The sequence below is a fragment of the Dromiciops gliroides genome, chromosome 1 (genome assembly GCF_019393635.1).
Source record: "Dromiciops gliroides isolate mDroGli1 chromosome 1, mDroGli1.pri, whole genome shotgun sequence".
Classification (NCBI taxonomy): Eukaryota; Metazoa; Chordata; class Mammalia; order Microbiotheria; family Microbiotheriidae; genus Dromiciops; species Dromiciops gliroides.
Window position 1 is genome coordinate 141576838 of NC_057861.1, and position 23151 is coordinate 141599988.

Below are 23151 nucleotides of genomic sequence, written 5' to 3' on the forward strand. Positions count from 1 at the left end.
ATGCAAATCTCAACCTCTCTGAGACCCAATTTCCACATCTGTTAAATGGGGATAACATTTGTACTACCTACTTCACAGTGTTGTAAGAAAAGTATTCTATAACTTTATATAAATGTGAGATCCTATTACTAAAATGAAAGATTTATATGCAGAAGGATCCAAAGGATAAGAAGGTAAGGAAAGTTTTTCTTCTAACCTATATGAGAAAAGATCAAAGATCCATTCAGATGCTTATCTAAGTGGATAAGTACCTTATTCAAATTTTATATAAATAATATACACACATACATATAGACATTACTGTAAAAGTTGTTTCAGTGCTGGAAGCTAAATCTCTATCTCCTTTCCTCAACCTAACAATTTCTTCTGAGTAATAGGATTCATTTAAGCTTTATACTTTATTAATGATGTGAGGGAATCCACTTGGGCTGCACTTAAAGTACAAGGGATTAATCCTCTAAGACTAGTTTCAGATTATCATAAGTGTAATTTTATAAACTTCAAAATATTTTAATCCAAGACTGGCCCTAGTTAGTGAACACCAGTTGGAGGGGCCATCATCGTGTATAAAAACAGGATTACAAAGACAAACAAAAATTATTTCATAGTTTTTTATGTAATTCTTTCCCAAATAAAAGCTAAAAGGATTTGTGTTTTTCTACATTAAAAAGATCATTGTTTTAGTGGGTAAGAAGATAGTGACATAAGGCATTTAATTTCTGTTGTTTTGTCAATCTCAATTACATAAAGCTAATTCAATTTAAAATTAAGATTCACTAATTGTTCTATATAGCAACTGCAATGAATTGTTAAATTCTGAAAACTTTCTTTGATATTATCCCATATTATTTTTCTCATAAATATTCAAAATGTCACTCTCAGTTGTGGAATTAAACTTAGAGGCCGGTTTTTTAAAATAATTTTGGCATCAATATTGTATTATAATCAACACTGGGATGGTAAAATCAGGCAAACAATGGCATCTTTTCCACATGCATTAGGGTTTTTTTTCTTTTTTTATTTACAGATGATTTATTTTGCCTTCCTTTATAGACCTAAAATAAAAATATCATATTTGGGGAGGGAAGTTAATATTATACTATCTTTTTCCATTAAATATGAAATTTTCAACAATTAATAAACATTTATTAAGCCTTTATATACCCAATACTTTCTTAAGTGCTGGGGAAGACAGAAAACTAAGAAATGGTCCCTGACTTTAATGAGTTTTCAATTTAATAAGGAGATATGACATATATATGGAAATAACTCTAATACAAAATATAACATAAGAAGTATATGTATGAGAGGTCCAAAATCAGTTTTTCAGTAACAAGTATTTTTTAAAAATTAATCTAACCCTCCCATTCTTTCTCCCCCCTCAATTAAATTCTACAAACATTTATCAAGTGCCTACTGTGTGGAAGGCATTGGACTGGGCACTGGTTTGTTTAAATTGTGAGGCTCATTCTATCATCCCTGTTTTATAGACAGCTGACAGACTGAAGTAGAAACAAAGATCTATACCTTCCTTAAAGACTGAAGAATTGATCATCTATATTCATCCAGTTACTCCAAGAACTGGTTCTCCAGTATATCTAGGAGCTGATGTCTGGAAAGAGTTTTTGTGTTTCTCTCTTTGAACAAAATGTTGAAAACCAATGGCAAAAGCCTAATCAAAGCATTCATATTTTCTCTATAGGCTTTTACTGAAATGCAGTTTTATCTGTATGGATTTTTGTCATCTCATTTAATACATATCTTGGCAGTGATTTATGGTACTAAACTTTTAAAACTAGTTATTCTCACTGAATTCATCAACACCAGTTTCAAACTAAAAATCTATTTGTCCTAAATCATCTTAACAAAGCTGAACGTGTGAAATATTAGTTACACTTGCAAATCCCATTTGAGTACAAAATGATGCCTGGGACTACTATGTCAAGCACTTTGATGAAAAGAGTCCACCGAATGTCACTCTCTACAATTCTGGTTCCCAGAGCTCACATTTCCAGGGGCTAAGCTGACCACAGAGGTAATCGGTGAAGGTTCCCCATTCAGAGGAATTAACCTTGTCTAAAACACTTAACTTCTCAATGATGAAAATGCATTCCTTCACAATTAGTATCAAGAAATCATTTCCAACTTGATACTATTAATCGGAACCAGATGTTTACTTTTTTTTATTGATTGAGGTATTCATAGTCCTACGTTGTGACTCCTTCTGATTTCTAGAACATTTTACACTCCTGTGTCTAGAGTTATGAGGCTAATCCCTCTACAAATCCATCAATACCTAATAGGAAGAGAGTTCTTTTTGCCATTTCATTACTTAAAGATGGAAAAACAGGCAACCTCTACATAGTTTTACTAAATCTCCAAGGATGGGAAACTGATTTTTTAAAAAAGTTCAACTGATAGAGAAACAAGAAATTCTTCCTAGACGGAACCTCAAAATTTCAGCAGTGATCTGCACTCTAGTTGTGACTTAGGAAGTAAGTAGTAGCAGAAAAGGCACTGTATTAAGAGCCACCCTCTTGTCACTATTACCTCCTCCTGCGACTCTATGGCTTCCAGGTTTAATTTCCTGCCCTGTCAAATGAGGATAACAGTCTATCAACCTCAAAGTGTTACTGTGAAGATAAAGTTAGTCTCATGCCTATGAAAATAATTTGAAAAGATAAGGTAATACAATATGTAATAGCTAGCCTTTATATAGTGCTTTAAAGTTTGCAAAGCATTTTACATATATTATACCACTGGAGTCTTGTGAGATAGGCACTATTATTGTCCTTATGCAGATGAGAAAATTGAGAATAAAAGAGAATAAGAGATTTGAAGAGGGTCACAAGGCTAATAAATGTTTATGGTAAGATTTAAATGCAAGTATTTGTTATTAACATAAATTATTTATTCTCCTCCCACCCCCAGGGCAACGAGGATTAAGTGACTTGCCCAGGGTCACACAGCAAGTAAGTGTCAAGTGTCTGAGGATGGATTTGAACTCAGGTCCTCCTGAATTCAGGGCCGGTGCTTTATCCACTGCACCACCTAGCTGCCTCCTACATAAATTATTTAAAAAATATTAATGACATACAGAAACATATTTTCTCCTGTTTCTTTCTCTTTCTTGCTTTTTTGGGAACATGGCTAATGTGGAAATTTGTTTTGCATGATCATAGATATTCATAATGGGTTCTATTTTTCTCATCTTCTCAATGGGTAGATAAGGTGGAGGGATTTGGGAAGGAATTTAGAACTGAAAATAAAATAAAACTGAATTAAAAAAACCAAACAACCCCCCCCCCATACACACATATAAGATAGTACATAAGAGGGGTATGTGTTACAACTTGTGGTTTACCTGACCTGATTATTCTTTTAAAATATTTTTAATTAAAAAAATAATAATAAACATTTTTATTTAAAGTTTTGAGTTCCAAATTCTATCCCTCCTCCTCCCTCCCCAAGGTGGTAAGCAATCAGATATAGGTTATACATGTGTAGTTATGTAAAACATTACCATATTAGTAATTTTGTATAAAAATGAATAAAAGAAAAAATTAAAGAAATAAAATGAAAAATAGCAAGCTTCAGTCTGTGTTCAATAAATATCAGTTCTTTCTTTGGAGGTGGACAATATGCTTCATCATCACTGACTTGATTATTCTTCTATGTATTATGAAGACCCTCTTTCTAGTCTTTGAGGAGAAAGAGAGGGTAACCAATGTCTGGGGTGAAGGGCCTAACTTGTTTAGGCAAAATAGAGGGCTAATGAGTAAGACATTTTATCCCCTAAGGCCACTTGGCCTTTTTTTGTATAATGGATCCCTTCAGCAGTCTAAGTGGGGCAGTGGAGTCAGGAAGACTTGAGTTCAAATATGACTTCAGACACTTACTAGCTGTGTGACCCTTGGCAAGTCACCTAACTTCTGTCTGCTTCAGTTTCCTCAACTGTAAAATGTGAAGATCAAATGGGAGAATAATTGTAAAGCTGTGATCACAGCACCTAGAACATAGTAGGTGCTACATAAATGCTTATTGCCTTAAACCTCCCCCACCCCCCATCCACAGTCTGTAAAGCCTTTGGACCTCAGAATAATGTTGTTAAATGAATAAAATACATAAAACTACAAAGGAAATGCCTGGAGTTAAGAGACAGAAATTCTTGTTTGAGGAACAAGTAGCAGGCCAGTGTCACTGGATTGTAAATTATGTAGGGGGATGGAAGGTGTATAAAGACTGGAAAAGTGGGAGAAGGGAGCAGCTTATGGAGGGCTTTGGTGGCCGGAGAATTTTATATTTGACCCTGGATATAATAGGAAGCCAATGAATTGACTGAAGACATGGGTGACATGGTTAGATTTGTGCTTTAGGAAGAAGATTAATTTCACAGGTGAACAGAGGATTATGAAGGAAATCAATTAATTGAAATAAAGCTATCAAAGTATTTTTCAAATGAATTCAGAGACTCCAGCTTAAGAACCCCTGCTTTAGTCATCAAGTTTGGTTAATTCTACCTTTGTAACATCTTTCATATATACCCTCTTCCCTCTGCCACTGCCATCTTGGTGCAGGACCTCATCATCTCACACCTGGACTTTTCCAGCTGCCTGGGGTGGGGAGGCCTTTGGCTTCTTTCCTGATCCTTTGCTTACATTTCAGACTGACAAGGTAGAATGAAATCAGGATGAGTCAGATACTGCTCTACTAGCAAAGATGGTTTTTAACCTATCATGGCACAGATTCATTTTCATGGCATTACCTTTGGTCATCAGCTCCATTTTGGTTGTTGTTCAGGACAATTCTCCAGAGGTCTGAGGCTACTAATTTCTTCTGGTCATTCACAAGGTTGATGTCAGGCAGCTGCAGCTCATAAACCTTACTTTCAGAAAGACTGAATTCTCGAAAAGCGACAAAAGTTTTCTGGAGTTCATCCCAGTATTCCAAACTACAAGGAACCTAAATGAAGATGGAAAAAAAAAGTTAGAAATTAAATTCAAATCAACAAGCATTTGTTTAATGCCTTCTAAATGTACTCTGTGGAAAATACGATCTCTTTCCTCAAACAGGTTACAGTCTAGTATGAAAGATAAAACATGCCTAAATAATGATACCACAAAATAGAATAAAGCATGGTGCTTAAGAATATAGAGGAAGGAGAAGTTGTTTCTCAGGCAATCAATAAATATTGATTAAATACCTTTTCTATGCTAGGCACTATAGTAAGCACTGGGGAAACAAAGAAAGGCAAAAGTTAGTCCCTTAGAGAGAAGAAAGTTTGACAGAGAAAAAGGTGACTGACAGTGTCAAAGACTACAAAGAAGTCAAGAAGAATGAGGGCTGAGAACGGGCTATTGGCTTTGGTAACTAAGAGATTATTATTAACTTTGAATGAGGTTGGAAGCCAGACTAGAGAAAGTTAAGAAGAAAGTGAGAGGAAAGGAAGTAGAAGCATTGATTCTGAAAGGCCTTCTCAAGATGTGGAGCAGCAAAGGGAAGGAGAGAATATCAGACAGTACCTCATGAGAATGGATACACAGAATGAGGGTTTTTTTTGAGAATGGGAAAGACAGGTAGATTCACAGGCAGTAGGGAAATCTTTAGTAAACAAGGAGAGATTGAAGGTAAGTAAGAAAGTGAGGATGACAGGGACAATCTGCTGGAGAAGATGGGATGGAATGGGCTCACTTGTGCATGCAGAGGCGTTAGCCTTGTCAAGGAGAAGGGCTATTTCATTACATGAGACAGGGGTGAAGAGGTAGGAGACTCAAGAAATAGTGGCAGAAGGCATATAGGTAATATGTAGTAGGAGGTGAGAAGAGGGAGCTCTTGGAAAATGGCTTCAATTTTTTCCCCCCTCAGTAAAACATGAAGAAAGGTTCTCAGTGGAAAGAGTAGGGCATCCATGGAAGGTGTGAAGAGGGAAGAAAAGGTTCAGAAGAGCTGTTGCAGTGAGTGGGATAGAGTTAATTTGGAAAGTATAAAAGAACTGCCTAGGAGCACTGAGGGCCTCGTTGAGGTTAGGTAACATAACTTTGTAGTGGATCCAGCTGTCACAGTTTCATGACTTCCTTCAGCTTCACTCAGCAGCACACGTGTATGAGAGGAGGCAGTGAATGGTGGAAGTGTGGCCAGGGCAAGATGGACAACGTAAGTGTGCAAAGAGATCAAGAGAAGAGCAGTCTTCTAAGGTATCAGGAACCCTTCATGAGTTACGTGGCATTAACACTGTGTTTTGAAGTGTGGGTAGGAACAGCAACAATAATAGATGGTGGAAAAGGTATTCAAGGTCCAGGAAACATGAGCAAACACATGGAGGCAGGAATTAATGGAACCAATATGAGGAACCTGAATGAGTCCATTTAGTAGTAGTATATGTGAAGAACAGTAGTATGAGATAAAGCTAAAAATGGAGGCCACACATGGATTATGAAAGGACTTGATGTCAGGTTAAGGTGTTTGGATGTTAGAAATTTTAGATATATATTATATCAATTAAAAGTGACCCAACAGGCCTAAAGACCACAATTCTAAATAGTTTAACTTCTAAGTATTAATGCTAGAACTTTACAAAAACCAGAAAGTATTAGCAGTTTGAAATGGATGAATATCATACCCCCCAAAGAACTACATTATTTTCATTTTTGAAGCTTATTAATAGTCCATATTTCTTAATTCAATATATACTTACTGAATATTTACTGTGTGCCTATTACTGAGAAATACAAAAGTTATATGATACCAATCCTTATTCTCAAGGATTTCATATTCTCAATGGGGAGATAACTTACACATTTTAAACAGAAAGCAAGCTAATATGACAGATTACATACCAAGATTCATGGCACTGATAACAGACAGTATTATTGGCTGTTATGGAAGGTAGAGGTTAGTTTAGGTCTGCAGAGCTCACTCTGCCTAAATTAGAATGAGGTAGGATTGGATAGGCTGAGAGGAAAAGACACCACAGTCCAGGCCAGAAAATAGCATGAATAAAGGGCACAGAAGTGGGAATGACACCTTTTGTACATAAGTGTCAATGTGTTGGCAATCAGGAAAAACTCAAGGCAAGGTAAGCAAGGTAGACACTGCAGTTAGGTAGTGAGGACAGTGGGCATTCACAATACTAAAGTGGGGCAGGCAGGGAGAATTCTGTTCAGCCAAAAAGGACACAGGAGATGTTGAAGACAGGCTTCAGTGAGTTCACAACTTGGTCTAAAGGCCAGCCCTTTGGCTATATGTTCATTTTGAAACATTCCAGACTACTCAGGAAATTTGTGAAACAATAGAAAATGAATTACTGCAAAAATACACATAAAAATATCTGGGTTATGTGTTCGTCAGCATTTTTCTCTACACACCCTATTTTCCTTGGTTAATCAAGTGGCATGAGCAAATTCACTCCAAATGGAAAACAAAGTTTGAAATGTTTGCTTTATTTGTGTGACTAGGAGTACTTACCTCTAATCTGTACATTTAAGTTGCTCTTTTCATATATTAAAAAAAAAACTCAACACCCTTACATTAAAAAAAATAAATGATTAAATTAAAGTACAAAGAAAACCTAGTAAATTATTTTTGGGTAGAGTTTGGTATTTTAAAGATCCTTTACAATAAAGCAGTTGCAAATTTGTTAGAAATGCATGCACACGTAAGATTCACTGGTGTCATCACCTCTCCATCTTAAAAGAATTCTCTTTCTCATTCTGAACACTTCTTTTTTACAAAGAATTCTATAGACATTTATTGTTAATATCTCCCTCACCCTTTGGTAACAACCTTGCATTCTAAGAGCCTGTTTTGAAACACTTCACTTCTCATCTTTTTAATTATAAACACAGAACGATTTTGAGAAAAATTTATGGTCCTGTACTTGTCCTCTCTTTCTGTTATGGGTAGGAATGGAGCACTGAAGGTTTCTGTTTCTGCCAAGGTCTAATCCACAAGGTCATAAAAAGTGAGTATGTGAGCCTTTTTCATAAATCAGGAGAGGAGTGGCAAGAGAGAAATCTACAAGATAGTTCAAAGTCCAAAGATAGTGTCCACAAAGCAGAAGGAGAGAAATGTAGGGGCTATGCAGGAAAGCACAGTTAGATTTCAAAAACTAAGGAGTTTATGAGCTGAAAGTCAAACTAGAAAAGAAACAACATGGGAGGCAGGTAGCATATAGATGAAGATTAACTTCACTGAGGGACTGGCATTAAGCAGTGCAATGCCAGGAGCCTACTCTGTTGTTGAATTGTTTTTCAGTCATGTCCAACTCTTCACGACCCTATTTGAGGTTTTCTTGCCAAAAATACAGGAGTGGTTTGCCATTTCCTTTTCCAGCTCATTTTACTGATGAGGAAACTGAGACAAACAGGGTTAAGTTCTTTGCCCAGGATCACACAGCTGGCAAGTGTCTGAGGCTGTATCTGAACTCAGGTCTTCCTCATTCTAGGCCAGGTACTCTATCCACTAAGCCATCTAGTTGTCCCTGAGTGCCTAGTAGTCAACCTCTAAATGGAGGTTGAAGGATGGCTGAAGGAAATACAACTGTAGGCTCTGAAAGTTTTCCATTAAATGTTGACATTACCCAGCTAATCTCAGTTTTAGGTGCAACATATTGAAACTACATATCTAGCACTCTAATGTTATCTTTATAGTTCCATATGTTAGAATTCTCTTAAGGACTCCAAGATCTACTTTATGTGCTCTTTTTAAAAGAATTCTATCATATACTTTTATGTTTGAAATTGGTCATTCAGTATAGAATGTTCTATGTTTAAAAATCTATAGTTAGCCTTCCTAAAGGATTTATTATTAATTCCTACACTGAATAACTTTGAGGAAAGATGGTAGCTTTGGTTGCCAAGAGATAGTTTAGAAATGATGGATATCTAGAATTGAGTCAGGGGAAGTAGGAACAAGTAAATTGATTTGAATGGAAAATATTCCTTATATAACACATGGTACATTTCAAATGACTGTCAAGAATATGTATATTTTTATTACATTTTGTTTTCCTATACATATCTGACAGAATTTAAAAAATTAGTCAGCTGTAGAAAATGAACTGTACCCTAAGCATATGTGAACTTTGAACTGAACACATTTAAGTCTGTGTAGGAACACATCTATAACCATATTTAAAATGTTATTCCATAATGTGTTTCCATTCAATGGCGAATTTGGGAAGATTTGCATATATATACCACAATTTCAAAACAGCCTTGGTACAAAAAGTATTGGGGGAATTTATTATTTAGTAACATTAAAAAAATAATACTAGAATTGTGCTGCCTATACATCTTCATGGACAGTTTTATTTTCTCTCGAAAAGGTGGGAAAGGGAACACGTATATGGGAGCTATTCTTTTGCATCATTATTATCAGCAACTTCCCAATGACAAATTCTGATGTATCCTTGGTTACTCCGACATCCTAGTTCTTAGACTAGGCTATTAAAAGTTTTTTAAACTGCATCTATCCAATCCCTTTACTCCCACCCCGAATAATGGGTGGACTGGGTTGGTCAAAGATAAAGACAGAGGGCAGTATTTTGAATACAGTGATTTTTTTCCATAAACTTGGTATTCAAACTAGATACTACCCACTGGAGGGTCACAGGGGTCAAATTAAATGAGCTTTATAGTTTGCATAGTTGGAAACAAAGATTAGTTTCATCATTTTCATGGGAGTAACATCTTTATTTTTGGGCAAGATATTCAAACACTTGTATCACAAGATGTCTTAGCCACCTCTCACTTCAACTATTACAATAGTTACCTAGTTGATAAGCCTTATGGGGCCTGCACCTCCAAAACATTCCTACCTATCTCATGCCCATGGCTGTGATCTCTTATCTCCTCCATCCCACCTTGAAACTCAGATTTCACCCAGTCTGATAGATGAGCTTTCAACTTATCTCTCCTGGAAGTAGGCCTTCATGACATCTCCCAGGTTTCTCTTCACCTCACTCCCCTGTCCCCACAGGTAATCTCTTCCACCTTTCCTGTCTCCATTCTCCCATAGATGCTTTGAAGCACTAAGTGGTTAAACAGACATGTTTAAAGAATATTTAAATATATGAGAAAACTGAGGATTAATCTAAACTTAATTGATGACCATAATTCATAGGCAATGCTTGAAAATGTGGAAACCTTTGTAAATAAGATTTGTGAGCCATATCCACATGGTTTTCATAGAATTGAAGGAGGACATTACAAAGACCATGCACTACTTTTCCATTGTCATTTTATAGTTAAAACAAAGAATACATAGAAAAAATTATATGTTTGCTTTTATAACATTATGGTACAAATGGAATTCTTCTACTCACATAATGATTCTTTATAAAGAATCAAAGAATAAAAATTCCAGGGTGAAGGAGATTGGAAATTCTGGAAATGATCTTTATTCTTGAGGATCTTTTTTTTTCCCTGATAAAAGTATTTTATTTTTTTCCAGTTACATGTAAAAATAGTTCTCAACATTTATTTATACAAGCTTTCCAATTTCAGATTTTTCTCCTTCCCTCCCCTCCCTCCCTGCTCCCCTAGACAGCAGGTAATCTGATATAGGTTATATATATACATAATAACATTAAACGTATTTCTGCATTAGTCATATTATAAGAGAAGAATCAGAGCAATGAGGAAAAACCTCAAAATAGAAAAACAACAGCACCAGAAGCAAAAGAAATAGTATGGTTCAATCAGCATCTCTACTCCACAGTTCCTTTTTTTTTTCCCCCTGGATATGGAGATCCCCTTCCATCATGGGTCCCCTGGAACTCTTCTGTACCATTGCATTGGTGAGAAGAATATAGTTCATCACAGTAGATCAACACACAATGTTGATGATGCTGTGTACAATGTTCTTCTGGTTCTGCTCATCTCACTCATCATCAGTTCATGCAAGTCCTTCCAGGTTTCTCTGAACTCCTCCTGCTCATCATTTCTTATAGCACAATAGAATTCCATTACATTCATATACCACATCTTGTTCAGCCATTCCCCAATTGATGGGCAACCCCTCAATTTCCAATTCCTTGCCACCACAAAAAGAGCAGCTATAAATATTTTTGTACATGTGGATCCTTTTCCCTTTTTTATGATCTCTTTGGGGAAAAGACCCAAAAGTGGTATTGCTGGGTCAAAGGGTATGTATAGCTTTGTAGCCCTTTGGGCATAATTCCAGATTGCTCTCCAGAATGGATGGATCAGTTCACAGCTCCACCAACAATGCATTAGTGTTCCAATTTTCCCACAGCTTCTCCAACATTCATTATTTTCCTTTTTTGTCATATCAGCCAATCTGATAGGCGTCAGGTGGTACCTCAGAGTTGTTTTAATTTGCATCTCTCTAATCAATAGTGATTTAGAGCATTTTTTCACATGGGAATAGATAGCTTTGATTTCTTCATCAGAAAACTGCCTGTTCATATCCTTTGACTGGATCTTTTGTGTGTGTGTGTGTGTGTGTGTGTGTGTGTGTGCGCACGCGCGCGCACGTGTACACACAGGGTAATGAGAGTTAAGTGACTTGTCCAGGGTCACACAGCTAGTAAGTGTCAAGTGTCTGAGGAAGGATTTGAAATCAGGTCCTCCTGAATCCAGGGCCGGTGCTTTATCCACTGCGCCACCTAGCTGCCCCCTATCCTTGAGGATCTTAAGGACTAACTGTGGCCAATCAAAGATCACTTAGAATTACCACCTGTTGTAGCCCTAGTCAGTCACTGGGCTTGACCTAGTTCACATTAAAGAGGCTAAAATTACCTTAGGAACCTTGTGGCTCCAGAACTGTCTTAGTTTGTGAGAAAAGGACAGGGGGACATGAATCTGTCTTCTGGAACAGAAGCTACTTTCCCTTTCTTTGAGGGAAGAACTAATGTCACATTAGCATTAAGGTCATGGTTCCCCACCCTAAGGCAGTGGTAGCTCACCAGATATTAGTATTTAAGAAAAAACATTTGCTCTTTCTTTACTCTGAACAAAACAAAACCTTTCAGGAGATCAACACAGAAAGGTGGAGAAATGTTTCCCAATACCATCAACAAAAAGCCTCTTCTAATGTCTTACAATAAGGAATCAAAGCAAAATACCAAGTACAAACACAAAGAGAGGCCTAGTGTATAATCAGCTGTTTAACACATCCAGTTTCCATCACTTGCTACAAAGTTCAGGAGAACAGATGAAGTGTAAGGAAGACAAAGGCACAAACAGCTGGAGCAGAATGTAATATGTTCAGGGTTGCCCCAGAGCTACATTCTTGTTTTCTTAGTTCTGTGATTTATTTAATTTCAGTTTGGGAAGTAAAAAACAACACAAAAAGCCTTTTTGCTTTTTGAGATGCAATATGGAATTCCTGAAGCTCCCTTTCTCACATGGTGGGCGCTTCCCCTTGGAGATCAAGTCACTCTTGTTCCAGAAACAACTACCTACACCTCCCTGCACTCAGAATCCAGGAAACACGTGTGTTTTATCATCTCTTAACAAGGCCACCTAAGTGAAAGAAAGGCAGAATACAATATAATCTCATATTGTGTGTCAGACGCCAACCCATGCTGGGATTTTAAATTTAGCTTCCTGAGTGTGAATAAACTATTGGCTTCATGATTATACTATCTTGGTATGGGGGTGCTTTTCTGTTCCAGAGTCCATTCTCTTAGAATGTGATTTTCGTTGTAGGTGAACCAGGAGGAATATTGTATTCAGAGCTGAAAGTTCTGGCACATTATACAACAAATCTATAAAGCATGTAATTTTGAACACTGATTTTTAAAATCATCAAATATTTAATTTACTCATGCTGCTATCTTGTTGAAAATCTCTTTGCAGAGTAAAGTAAAATGAAAATTAAATACTTTTGTTTACAATACAATATTTGATACAAACGGATTCTATGGAATTTACCAGTCTATGAGCTTCACTATTCACAAGTCTCAGTGATATATAACTGCCAAGCAAGATTCATATGAAAAAGATGAATATAAAAACATAGAGCAAGTCCCCTTGCAGAAATTTTAAATTTCCTTTTTCCAGGGGTAAAGATAATCTCTTCATAGCACTTTGGAAAATGTGTCTTTGTGACACTTTCAGAATTTAGAAAATAATTTTGAATAGTCTTTGATAATGATCAGTCATTAGGTCAAAGTCAATATTTTAAAGATCATATTATCTAAATAATCATTTAACCTCAGTGTCCTTGGCAGCTTTTTAAAGACTGTAAGTTGCAAAGCAAATGGCTATCTCTATTGATGGAAGAAGTTTTCTGTTTGGAAGTGAATTCCCTATAACAATGATATGTCAGGAAAGGTTTAAAATAATTACCTAATAATCATGTCAGTATGCCAAAAATCTGTAAAGTATAGGAACCCTAGCAGGAAACAATTCATTTATAACTTATAAGAGAGATGCTCGAGTTTCAGAGAGGTTAAGTCACTTCCTTGCCCAGGGTCATTGGACCCAGGTTTTTCTGACTCTGTGAGGCTAGTTCTCCCTCCAACCACTATCTCATGATCTTAGGCAAATTTCAAGTTGATGATAAATAAATGTATAATATGGTAGAGTGGTGGGAATGCTGGTTCTGTAGTAAAAGTACCTGGGTCTGAATCCTGCTTCTGATGCTTATTATCTTGTGTGACCTTGGGCAAATCCCTTCACCACTCTGCCACTCATTTTTCTCATCTGTAAAATGAAGGGGTTGGACCGAAGGGCTCATGAAATCCTTTCTAGTTCTAAATCTAGGATCAAATTATTGGGATCACAGAACTAGATGAGTAGATGGGGGAGGTTTTTGGACCCGGAGAAAAAAATAAGGAGATAAAAAGTGTAGTCTGAATGGGAGCCACAGGAGTAGTCTGTGGATGGCAAAGAAGGTAAGGAGGAGATAAGAGGAAAGATCAGTTGCCAGAAATGTAGATATCAGAAAAATGTAATGTGTATTTGGGAAAAATGGTAAAGATGATCCCATAGACCCATCTTAGATAGGAGTTTTCAAATAATGATTTGTCTGGGTTTCTCTTTAAAGCTCAAAATATTTCTCAAAACTCTTCATAAGTACACACATATACCTACAGACTAATGCATATTTGTCAGCAACACATGCCAAGATCTAACATTTATATGTACAATGTATTCATGGCATAGTTAAAGAGCTGGCTTACTCTTACTTGCACATCCCCCTAGTGTAAAAATCAATTACTTAACAATAAAATTAAAGGCAAACATGCTTGAAATCAGAATGTTTTCTTTTAAAATGTTTTCTTTTTACGTGCATCTGCCTCTCGGTTGATTTTGTGAGAGGGGGGGAAAGAAGGCTTCTATACATCTTCAACTAATAGAAGCCATAAAAAAACCCCTTTGTAATATTGGAACCAGTGGAGAAACCACAAGTATTCAAATGCAGGAAATCATGATTTTATAACATTTTAATGTGATCTACTCTTGGGAAACAAAGTTAACCAAACCCTATTTCTGTACAGGAAATATTCCAGTGTACAGTTGTATGACATTGTGGTGAAGGGGTACAGCTGCAGAGTTTTCACCTGTAATGCCCCACTGGTATTGTGGCTTACTGCATTGCATCAAGATTGCCTTCCTGTCCGGAAAGCCCTCTAAGTACAAACAAGACTCTGAGTCCAGGTTTTATTTTCCCTTGGTATCAGAATATGGTAATTTAAGAGCCCTGAGAAATACTTTTTAACCTTTTAAAGGAAATACATAACATTCTTTTATTAGGACTTATATTTTGTTTTGTTTTTTTAAACATGTGACCAAGTTATCTCATCAATTTATCAAGCTACCAGGTTTAGAGCAAATGCAGGTGGTTAATAGGTAATCTTTAAAGAGACTCCTTCCCCCCATCCCCATAAAAGAAACAATCTAAACACACAAAGAACTTTTTGGTCAAAATTAAAGTGAAGAAAATGAAAACTTTTGTAAAATATATTTCTTAGAAACGACAAGTTCCAAAATCACCTGGTACTCTTTGTGTTATTCCTACTTGTGAAGGTTTTACCAAAGACAATCAGATATATATTGTGGAGTATAAAGAATTCTGGGCTGGATTTTAGGAGACATAACTATCTTTATGAATACAGGCTAATCACTTAACTGCTTTGGGTCTGTCTCTATATCTGTTAAAATAAGAGGGTTGGGCTACAAGATGATTTCTAAGGGCTTTTAAGACTAAAAGTTTGTCATTTATGATATATGCTACTTAGGGTTTATTTGTTAAAAATTTTTAAAAATTAGCTAATATGATCTATGGTGCTTCAGCAACAGACTGGATTTGTAATTAGAGGTCAAAAGTTCAGATCTTTGCCTCTACCACTAACTTGGCTGTGAGACTGTGGGAAAGTCATTTAACCTTTCCTGGCCTCATTTCTTCATCTGCAAAATGAGAGTTAGACTAGATGGCCTCTGAGGTTTCTCCTAGCTCTAGCTCTATGAATTTGAACCTCTAAGGTTGTTTCCAGATCTAAATTTATGATCTTCTGATTATCTGGTAAAAAAGGGGAAAAATACATACATCAAACTACTTGGAATGTGGTAAATTATGACACAATAAAAATTCAAATATGCATAATTCAATGAGTTGATTTTTAATTGTTCATGAGAAGAAAGGGCAGAGATAGATACAGTGAGCCTTATTAATTTGTACTAATAGGAGAGGTCAATTTAAACTCAGTACAAATTAAAGTCAGAATTACAGAACATTTTAAAAGGTAGATAAATAAGATCAATACTTTAAAGAACAAAATGGCCAAATGATTTCTGTGTGGATGTCTCTCAGGGAGCTTGCTTGCATTCTCTGTATAGATCTAACTCTGATCTCCTTTGTGAGTGCCAAGCCTGCAATTCAACTGCCAATTGCATCTCCACCAGGATGTCCCAGTACTAGCTCAAATTCAATGTTACAAATGACAGTATCTTTCCCCTACGCTCTTCTGACTCAGATTTTTCTGTTAGTAGCTATCCACTCTCACGTTCAAAACTCTGGTGTTCTCATTGACTCTTCTCTCACCTATAACTTTTCATAGCCAATTAGTTAAAGAATCAAAGAATTTTAGAGATGAAAAGATTCTGAGATTCTAGTCCAACATATACCTGAAAAAGTATACCTAACACAATATACTTGTCAAGTGGTCATCCAGCTTTTGCTTGAAAATTTCTAAACAAAGGAAATCCAATACAAGCCATGGCAGCTACCATGTCCTCCCTAAGTGCTCTTCTCAAGGCTAAACAACTCCAGTTTCTTCAACCAAGTGTTCCTGATTCTATGCAAATATCAATGCAAATATCTCTCAATATTCAGTCTCTCTTTGCTATTTCTACCCTTGCCACCCTGGTTACAGCCCTTTATCACCACCTACTTGAGTACTGAAACAGACTGTCCTGCCTTTACTCTATTATCCATCCCATATCTTTCAATCCAGTCCTTCAAAATGTTGCCAGATTGATCTTTCTTTTCAAGCAAAAGCTGGATGACCACTTGACAAGTATATTGTATTCAGTGAAACAAAAGGTTAAAATATTGTCTTATGAATTTATCTCTTCAATTTATAATAGAACCACATTCAGACTAATTTGAAAATATTTATTATATGGAGGGTTGGCATTAGTCTTTGCATCTTTTTTGGAGGAAAGGACATGCAAATCAAATTAATAATGTAAATAAGATCACTGAATCTTTTACTTGGAGCTACTAGACCAATGTGATTTTGACTCAAAGATGCTGAGAAGAAAAATTGTTAGTAGGCAGACAGTAAAGAGGAGGAAATTGTAAAGGGTATGAAAAATTAAAAAATAAACCTGTATAATTACAACTTGATTAAGTGAATTGCCTATGTGATGTTTAAAATCTAATGTGGGTCCTAACCTGCCCTGCCCCCCAGTTTTGGGGGAGAAACTGGTTAAGATTACTGATAAATTCAGCAAGAGTTTAGGCTTTTAAGGATTTATTAAAGTATATTAGAAGTTAGTGCTTCTATAGAGAACATGTAGAGTAGATCTTTCTACTCTGTTCTGCCCCTGCCATCACCACTCCAAAATCCCAGGCGATAAGAGAGAGTTCCAGTGAGCCAGCCTCTGCTTCCTACTTCCTGTCTCCCTCCCCAAAAGGGGAGGTCCTTCAAGCTGATTGGTTGAGAGTGGTCTCCTGGTTTTTTTTGGTTGTTGTTTTTTTTTTTTTTAAGGATAAACACGGTTTTTCACTTTTATTTGCATATTAATGCCACATTTACTCCGGTGCCATAAGCTTTTGTTTCTTCAGTTTCTTTTGGGATATCTTTTTCTTTTGAGCAACCTCCTCTTCTGGTTTAGGAACAATTTGTCCCTTTTCAGTCAGTATCATCTCAATATGGCAAGGGGAACTCATGTATGAGTTGATTCGGCCATGAGCCCTGGGAGACTTGTTAACCTGAATATGCTCAATGACAAGAGAATCCACATCCAAACCCTTCAGTTCAGTGTTACTTTCTGCATTTTTAAGCATATGCAGCAAGAACTCAGCACTCTTTTTGGGCCAACAGCCCTGTGTCCAACCCCACTGCTTATCCTGGGCACACCTGCCAACTCCACCTTTGTATCGACGGAAGGGAACACATTGTTTCTTCAATGCGACATCTTTCAAATACTTGGTAGCTTTTCGGATGTGCATGCCCTTGATAGCTTGGGCTGTTTCATGGGTATTCTTGAAGTGGACCCGGAGATTTGAACCCCTTGACTTGCATGATTTTGTGGGGTTCTCTGGATCAAGAGAGCACTTCACCATTTTAACTGATTACCTAGGACAGCTCAAGGGAAGAGGAAGGAGAGTGGTCTCCTGTTAATGGTGTAGTATATAGCCTCTGAGAACAACACCCTACTCAGGGTAGGCCATGTGTGGTCTCAATTTAATCATTCTTAAGTAGGTTCTCAGTCAGTTTCTGAGTCTCACCCAATTCAATCAATTCTAAATCAATCTTCAGGTGGGGCCCCTGGGCGTCTGCCAATTCCCATTATTCTATCACACATATATGGTGTAAAGTTTTCAAAACAGTAACCTGAGTTAGTGGCTGTCAATCTAGGTAATTAAACATATTAACTTTCAGTGTGGGAAAAGTGAAATTGTTTGTAATTGATGACTCTAAAGAATTGTATCTAAGTTCTGGCCCCAATCCATTTCTCTATCCATATCTTTTAGTACTCCCTTACTGGGACCTTCTGCTCCAGTCTCCTGAGTCTATTCCCAAATTCGCCTTTACCTTTCTCTCTGTTAAACCATTCCCTCAGTTAGGGAATAAGCATTTTGGTCAACTCTTCTGAGAAGGCTTCCCAGATCACTCTTGCTGCAGGTATCCTCTGAATAGCTAGGACGTTTGATGTCCAAATTGCTCCAAAATGTCATGTAGACATTTTTTATTATGGCTTGTCTTCCCTATTAGAGTATAAACCCCCATAGGGGATAGAGTATAACCTATAGAGGGAAACAGGAGAGAACAATGGAGAATACACTAGACTGGCCACTTAGAGTTGTGTGACCTTAGGAAAATCACCTTACCTCTCTGAGCCTCAGTTTCCTCATCTGTAAAATGAGAATAAATGAGATTGCTAAAGTCCCTTTCAGTTCTAACATTGTATGATATTTTGTTCTCTGTATCTCCTAAAGACCCTAGAATGGTACAAGCATGGAATGGATGCTCAATAATTATTTATTAAATGAATGGATCTTTAAGTGACAAATGACACATTCCAAAAGCAATGTCTATATGGGTAATGTTTGAGGGATGTTCAGTATGTGAATAGAACTTACATATTTCTCTTTTTTTGTTTTTGTTTTTTGCTTAATACATTCTAAGTGGCAAACACCTTTGGCAAGTATATACCTACCTCTTTTACCACTGGCATGATATTAATCAGAGGGTTATATAACAAACTTATGTCTGCTGTTGCAAATTTCAAGGAACCATGTATGATTTTGATATGTATCATAGACAGTTGGCTAGAAGAGAGGCTTTAAGGTGGTATTTCATTTGAAGGAATCAGTTTTTATACTAAAAAAATAAGCACAGTGGGATTGTATTATTCATTCAACTGCATGATGGTAAAGATATGTTTGCTGTAGAATACCCTTTATGATAGTCTGGCTTTTTCTAAAGGTGCTTGCCTTTGTCAGGGAGGAAGCCAAGCACAAAGATATGGAAGAAGAGGTCCATATACAAGATAGAGTCCTATAGATGCTTCTAATTTGTGAATAACATGGTCTTACTGTATCAAGTTCCAGAGTACCACGGAGCTTCCTAAATGAGATTACTCAAAAGATTTGACTAGATTATCCATGCAGGAAAAAAAAAAATGAAGAATTCCTATAGATTGAACCTATGATATGAAGTTGGATAGAAAAATCAGAGTTGCTCTGTCAATACATTCATCTTGCATAGATAATGCAGATGGGCCAAGAAATGAACACAAGAAGAACAAGGTCGATTGACTCTGGGAAAATGAATAATGCTTTTAATGACCTCAAGTTTCTCTTAACACAGACCCACTCTATAATGATAATATTCTTGGGGGATGCTGCATGACTACAAGCCATACAAAGCACCATCTCCCAAGAACTAAAGTTGTAGATCACCATAAGAGCAATGGAGAAGCATAGCAGTCATGAATAGCATGCAAAATATTAACAATGAAAAACTATACAGAGAAAGTGGCACAATAGTAGTTATCAGAGGTATACAACCAGAAAAGGAGGTGGAACAGTTGTGTAATAATTCCTCATTCAAAAAAGAAATTAGGTATCTATTAACTAGAACATAACTTAAGTACTTTGTTGATAACTATGTGATGTCATGAAGTCTAGAGGAGTTCTGTTTGTTCTCTTGGGGGAATCTTGGTGACTCTTGTGCTCTTAGTGTCCAATGAGAGACAATGTGGTATAGAAAGAGGCCTTAGGAATATCTCCCTGTGAGGCCCCATGGTTCCTGATAAATGAGCCTTGGGCCTTTTCTTTTGTTCTTTAACCTTCTAGGTGAAGGGAATGTGGCTTTTGGCTTTGGGTGCTTCAAAGGGTTGGGACAACAAGCCACAGGAATTTGGGAGGCAGAATCAAGGCTGGGTTTAGGAATCAATGTTAATAGCTTGAAGAGGAGTGATTTTGAGGAGTGACCTTCAGGGCCCCAGCTCAGCAGAAGGACTCACCTGTCAGTCAGGCTGCATCAAAATGGGAAATTGGTAGGACCATTGCTATGGAGGAACTAAACTAAATTTTGAGTCTCCTCCTCTAGAAACTGAAGTGGTATAGAGGAGATATTATATGGGTTTGTTCTTGAAAAAAAAAAAAGAGCCTAGAGAAAGGCCTACAGCATACAATAATAGCCATTGCATAGACCTTACGTGAAGGATATTAACTCTACAGGAATATCAACTCTGCAGATTTACTTCTTCATGTCTGTGTCTACTTCTCAAAGAATATAAGCAATTTCTATTTTTTCCCTGGTTTTTATTTCTATTTTCTTTTCATTGATGCTGCACATTAGAGAATTATACAGGGGTAAATTAAAATAGTCCTTTGTCCCCACAAGTCCTCCAAAACCATTTTCAATTACAAACTGCATTATAAATAATGAGGGGAGGGAAGTACTATGAGATTTACAAATATAATCTCATTTGATGTCATAATGATTGCATCATTGGAGGCAGCATCTTGTAGTTATCTGGCTCCAGGGCCTTACTTGTTCTTAATCTCTTCCCAGAAACCATGGCTCATTTAATGCCACCTCCAACTAGTTATTCTACTATTTCCAGGTAAGTCTGACTGAAAGAAGGTGAGAGTAGGCACATAATCAGGTAACTTAAGTGCCATGTATTTTAAGACATGCTCACCAGGAATGGATTACATTGAAAAGCAGGACTACTTGGATAACTTCATTTGATTCAATTTTAAAATTTCACATATTTTAGCTATTGTTGTTATTGCTTATTATTACATGGACATTTTAGCAATAAACTTGATAGCACCAAAAACAAATTGTATTTGTTATATTAATATGTTTAAAATTGGGTCAGGGGGCGGCTGGGTGGCGCAGTGGATAAAGCACCGGCCCTGGATTCAGGAGTACCTGAGTTCAAATCCGGCCTCAGACACTTGACACTTACTAGCTGTGTGACCCTGGGCAAGTCACTTAACCCCCATTGCCCCGCAAAAAAAAAGAAAAAAAAATTGGGTCAGATATAAATCAGATATCATATTTGAATCCAGAGTGTAAAAAAGCAAACATTTACTTTTTGGTTGCTATGAACATGTCAGACAAGTAATAACCTAAACCTAGTTCACAAAACTTCACAAATTACCTGAATATTTAAAACACTCGCTTCTGAAATGTGAGAAATAAATCTGAACATGAGCAAAAATTGTGGTTTCTCCAAAAGACCATTTCCCCAATTCTCAAATGCCTAATTCAACACTGTAGCCCCAAAGGAGAATGCAAAACAGAAAGGAGACGGTCAGCCAAACATGAGATATTTGCCATTAAAAGGAAAAAATGAATGCCTTTGACATTGATCATAATTCTTTTCCTGTTGACTGTCAGATCAAATCTTTCCTGAAATAATGAGTTACAGTAGTTTAATATGAATGATTCCAAACTTATATTTCCTGAGCACCACTGAAAAGCCAACAAGGTGCTAGAAAATACATCTGTTTATATACTCAACAATTCAACAGACATTAAGTGCCTACCATGCAAAACATCCTGAAAATATCAAACGCTAAGCTTATTTCTCTCCAAGTGGTTCATTTTCTACTTTACAGTGACTAAGGTAACCTAGGATGATATCTGTAGATTGCAAACTTATTAAAACATGTGTAAACTATAATTGTTTTAAGAAACTTTAAATAAAACGGAGAGTAATATAATCTATGCAACCTGCAGCGATTCCTGCTGCAGAGCCAACCTAGCTGAAGGTGACCTTCTCAAGCCTCTCATTTTCCTGTAACCAACCTGGTCCAGGGAACACATAGACATTTGTTGGCTGCTGTGGGGCCCGTTCTCCTCCTTTCTACCTCTTTGTCAGGGGCAGATAATCAAATGAATGTTATCATTGCTACTGCAAAGAACATCACAATAAACTGTCTTCTCTGTATGGCTCTACCCAGAATCTTTGGGATTTTGCTTAGCTAAAACCTATCTACCCTACTTCTCTCTTTCTCTCTCTCTCTTTTTAAAAAATTATATTAGCTCAGTCTATCCAGAAGCAATTGATATTTTCCCAATTATTTAGATCTCTCCCCTACTTCTCTCATTTCCATCCACGTTAACTCCATGGCCCTGTTGTTCCTGTCATACTTTTCCTTGTCTTACTACTGTGCTCTCTGGAATCTTTGTTCTAGTGTTACCAAACTACCCTTCATATCACACCTGTGGCCTGCCTTTGGAAATTGCTTTGTATATAGCTTGAACACACACACACACACACACACACACACACACACACACACACACACACACACACACACACACACACCCCTTCATATCTTTGGTACATAATGACTTGTACATAGTCATTAATAATACTTGTTGAATTGAAATGAATTCTTATTAAATTTACTCAATTGTAAAATTTTCCAAGTCCTTTATTTTTACTTAATGAATGAAATGAATACTGGAATTTTCAAGAGCATTAGAGTTTTATTCATTTCTGAAGTATGGGATATGTCTCCAATTCTGAAAAACTGAACTAGGTTCTGTTCCCTTGAATATAATAAATTACGATTTAAAAAAAAAACATTGTATATTCTCATTCACCAAAGGACCTTCCTTCACCTTCACTAGATGCTATGACTTGAGAGTTTCATCTAAGTCTTAAGAAAATCATTTCTTCTGGTTAAGAGCCAGTTATGTTTAAAAATAAATCTATTTTTTTACTCTTGAATCTTTTTTCCCTTTGGGGCCCATGCCTGACAGACATCTGTATTTTGTAATTTTCCCTATATTTTGGCCATAAAGAAGTCACATACATCTATATTTCCATACTCTTTTCCTATCTGATTTCATTAAAGTAAGAATCATGTGGCAATAAAGGACCTTGACATGTCGTTTGGTTATGACTATGCCCTTTTACAAAGCTCTTTCACATCCATTAGCTCACTGGATTCTCCCTATAATTCTGTGAAGTAGGC

At 36.7% G+C, this 23151-nt stretch overlaps 2 protein-coding genes across 2 annotated transcripts in view; both read right to left on the reverse strand.

Moving 5' to 3' along the window:
- Positions 1 to 23151, reverse strand: part of VPS13B (vacuolar protein sorting 13 homolog B) — a 996174-nt gene that overhangs the window by 128997 nt on the left and 844026 nt on the right. The window contains exon 40 of the mRNA XM_043982862.1: positions 4766 to 4962. Within this exon, the coding sequence (XP_043838797.1) occupies positions 4766 to 4962 (197 nt within the window). The remainder of the gene's footprint in view (positions 1 to 4765; positions 4963 to 23151) is intronic.
- Positions 17228 to 17763, reverse strand: LOC122736788 (60S ribosomal protein L17-like). Its single transcript, XM_043979183.1, has one exon. It carries the CDS (start codon positions 17761 to 17763, stop codon positions 17230 to 17232), a length of 534 nt encoding a protein of 177 aa, XP_043835118.1. The 3' UTR covers positions 17228 to 17229.

Coding starts and splice junctions, on each gene's coding strand:
- LOC122736788 (XM_043979183.1), bottom strand. CDS start 17,763: ATGGTGAAGTGCTCTCTTGATCCAGAGAACCCCACAAAATCATGCAAG.